Genomic DNA, 3,524 nt, shown 5'->3' with positions numbered 1-3,524 from the left:
CCTTTGCCTGGCCGCTCGAACGGACTGTTGATTGCCTCGCTTCCTCCCCGATCGCTTCCTCTGGTATCCACAGGGGCGGATCCAGGATTTTCTCTCGGGGGGGGCCAAAGCCCCGTCTGGTCGTGGATGGATGAGTTGGGAGCATATTATTTAAACTTTAATAGCTTAATATAACTTTAGGAGTTTATATTATGAACTGCTTCCCGAGCAGCACATTTATTCGGTCATATGGCTCGACTGTTCAAGTTTCACTCAGCCCTAGAACTAGATTCATCCAGTCAAGCTGGATTCACGCATTACAATCACGTGAAATGAAGTTTAACTTATATGGCACAACGATCAGGTGATAAAAAGCGAGCACAAAGCTTCGCTCGATTCAGCTACAAGACAAAATCTAGCTTCCTCGCATTCGAAGCTAAGGAGTCGATGACCTCCTCGGGATCGACGTCGATGCCCCGTAGGATGCTCATCGAGGCTAATCCATTCAGGCGAGCCTCGCCCATCACAGATCTCAAATACGTCTTCAGCAATCTAAGACTGCTGAAAGTACGTTCTGCGGAAGCGGTGGTTACTGGGTATGTAGCGAGTATTCTCAAGAGGATATTGATTTTGGGAAAATCAGCTGCGGGGCAGTGATTCAGTGCATCTATGGCGCTTGCAGGCACTCCGTTTTGCGGGACTTCCATCCACTTCGCGCGCCACCTTTCGAATTCGGCTTTTGCGACGTTAACACTACAGCTTAGATCGGACTCGTAAAACTCGATCGCTGGATGCAGATCCGTGACAGAGCTTCTCACTGCAAATTTGGGTATCAAACACTGGACCTTCAGGGCGCCCTGTCTCGCATCCGCGAACAGTGAGATAAACCCATCGATCAAGCTGTCGAGGTACGGAATGTAACTCGTCACTCGAAAATACTCTTCACTTGAATCTGCGGGATGATTCTCCCTGTTGAGCTGTCTTTCACATATGCGTGGCATTCTGATATCAATTTCGAGGGAGTCGCAAACCTCTGTAACCTCTAGCCAAAATTTGTTGGAATCCATCGATCGCAGCTTCTCGCCTCCGCCTCAAGACAAGGAGTACGTTGTCCACTAAGTCAAGTGCCGCGAAAATATCAAGCTCCTTCGCTTGAAGTTTCACGGACAAGGGCAAAAAAAGAGATGAGAAACTCTCGATGATGAATAAAGACGTCACGAACTGGCATTTACAAATCGCGCTCAGAAGTTCGTAGGAGCGAGCTCCGGTTTCACCAACTTCTTGCTCCAGCTCCAGCAACGACTGCACGATCGGTATAAGAAGCTCCTTGAAAGCTATGAAAGCCTGGTGGCTCTCCACCCAACGCGTCATACACAATGTTTTGAGTCTCTTTTTTTCTGGAATTCGATGAGTTCGAGCGTTCGATCTGATCTTGTAGAATTCTCGTTCGTTTTGAAGAGTTCGAAAAGAATGCACATACATTCGCCACTGAGCCAGCTACCAATCGGATCGCGGCGAGCTCGCTGGAGTGCACCAAAGCCAAATTCAAACAACGAGACGCACAATGGAAGTAGAGCGCTTGAGGAACGACGGCTTTTATCTCGGCTTGCGCACCCTTGTTTGACCCTCTCATCGCACTACAGCCATCATAACCCTGACCTCTGAGGTTCCGGATGTCTAGTCCTTCTTCTTGAAGAACACCGAGTATGCTGCGGGCCAACCCAGACCCTGTCTTCTCTTCCACATCAGAAAATTTGAGGAAGACTTCTTTGACAACGTGCTGATTATCTTCGCCGCCAACATAACGAAGACACACGGTCAGTTGATCGGTCTTCCCCACGTCCCTCGATTCGTCAGCTAGCACGGCAAGAACTTGGCGACCTTGACCTCGGCGACAATTCTCCGTCGTATGATCTTCCCAATCGTTGAGATGATCTCGTTTCGGAACGTATGACTAACGTATGTCGCGTTCTTCTTGGCGCTGTTGAGGTGTTCTTCCAGAAGCCGATCCCCGGCATCGAGTCGATACCGCAACAGAGCTCTGAAGTTGCCGTCATTATTATTTCCGTCGACGGCGCTAAGAGACCCATCATCTCTGTGACCTCGAAATGGTATATTTTGCTTCCCGCAGAGAAGAATCGTTCTGATTATAGGTACCAATCCTTGTCGATTCTTCTTCACCTGCTCTTCTCGTGCGGCTAACAATCGGTTCCTGAGGTCGTGGCCGACCTTATCGTTGTACCAATCGAGGAATTTCTCAGCTTTTCCTTTAGCCTCGCAATGATATTGGCAACGCTCATGGTTCTTCAGAATATCCAAGGCCTTCTTATACTTGTTGAGAGGTTTCGCGACCAGAACACCGAGGAAGTTGGGCCCTCTCTGATCCGACGTTTCTCTCGCAAACAGGACGCAGTATTTGCAGAAAGCCCCTCCGCCATGCATTTCGCTATAGGCTAACCACGGCCATTTCACGAGATAATGATGCTGGAAAGCACGAGTGCGAGTCGACTCCAGAACTTTCGGGAACTGATAGTGCTCATCGGGTTTCCAGCAATCTGTCAGCGCTTTGAACCGCTCCTCCTCCGTCAAAGGAGCATGTAGAGAGGAACTCTTCCGAACGAAGCGGCCAATATCCATGGGATCGAATGCCAACCGCGGCTTCTTCACGGCCGGAGACGCATTCGAATCGCACTCGTCCAAGGTTTCAATTATAGGCGGAGATTCCGCTCCGTCTTGTTGAGTCGAGGACGTCTGTAGGTCTCCCTCGGCCACAGTTCCCGGTTCCGTGGAGAAGAAATTTGTGAGCTTTTCTTGTCTCTTCATCTTTCATCACGATGAATTCGAACACTGATTTCGCTTTGGACCGCAGATAACGCGAGGTGCGTGTCTTGAACGTAAACACAATTTTAGATGTCGTCGTTGCACATAGGTGTGAGTCTGCGGGGCTCTTCTCGGACGCGAAAGTTATCGATTCAAAGGATATATGAAGCTTTCCGGGGCAGACTGCCGGAATTGGTCGTCAATTGAGACCATTCTCAACCGATATAGTATGTATACCTTAGGCTCTCGGGGGGGGCCATGGCCCCCTTGGCCCCCCCCCTGGATCCGCCACTGGGTATCCAGAATCTCCTCCAACCCACGATCTGACGAACGAGCGCGCCGCTCGGGAGAGCGAACGACAAGGAATCTCCGAGGCGGGTCAGCGCTGTTTCTTTGCTGGCTCTGCAACCGCGCCAGGCGCTCAACCAACGTAGCACCAGTTGTCAGTCAGTCAGCCAGTCCGGGAAGCAGGAAGGCGAGCCAAACAGGCACACAGACAGTCGGACGTTAGGCTGCGAGCAGTATTCCTCCTCCTCCTGCGGCTGCTGCCGATGCCCTGTTTCTTCGTCATATTCTACTCCGGGTCCGGCCTCGTTCCAGAACACTTTGCTTCCTCGAAGCCCGTCCGCTGGCTGGCGCGCTGACCGACCGACCGGCCAACCTGCCCGCCGTCCACAGAGCCAAAAGGAGTGCAGCACCAGAATAGAAAAAATAGCCTCCCGGAT

General features: G+C 51.1%; 2 protein-coding genes across 2 annotated transcripts; both read right to left on the bottom strand.

The window, feature by feature from the left end:
* Window positions 1–380: 380 nt before the first annotated feature.
* On the bottom strand, window positions 381–1,350 carry LOC100897933 (zinc finger MYM-type protein 1). Its single transcript, XM_003746127.2, has 2 exons — window positions 1,011–1,350; window positions 381–931 (listed from the first exon to the last, which is right to left on the bottom strand). Exons 1-2 carry the CDS (start codon window positions 1,348–1,350, stop codon window positions 381–383), a joined length of 891 nt encoding a protein of 296 aa, XP_003746175.2.
* Window positions 1,351–1,836: 486 nt separating this feature from the next.
* On the bottom strand, window positions 1,837–2,802 carry LOC100897786 (uncharacterized). Its single transcript, XM_003746126.1, has one exon. The coding sequence runs from the start codon at window positions 2,800–2,802 to the stop codon at window positions 1,837–1,839; it is 966 nt and encodes a 321-aa protein (XP_003746174.1).
* Between the last annotated feature and the right edge of the window lie 722 nt (window positions 2,803–3,524).

This window comes from Galendromus occidentalis, unplaced genomic scaffold (assembly GCF_000255335.2).
Source record: "Galendromus occidentalis unplaced genomic scaffold, Mocc_1.1 scf7180000077488, whole genome shotgun sequence".
NCBI classification, from domain to species: Eukaryota; Metazoa; Arthropoda; class Arachnida; order Mesostigmata; family Phytoseiidae; genus Galendromus; species Galendromus occidentalis.
Note: the sequence above shows the minus strand (reverse complement) of the source record. Positions and strands in the feature narration are given on the sequence as shown.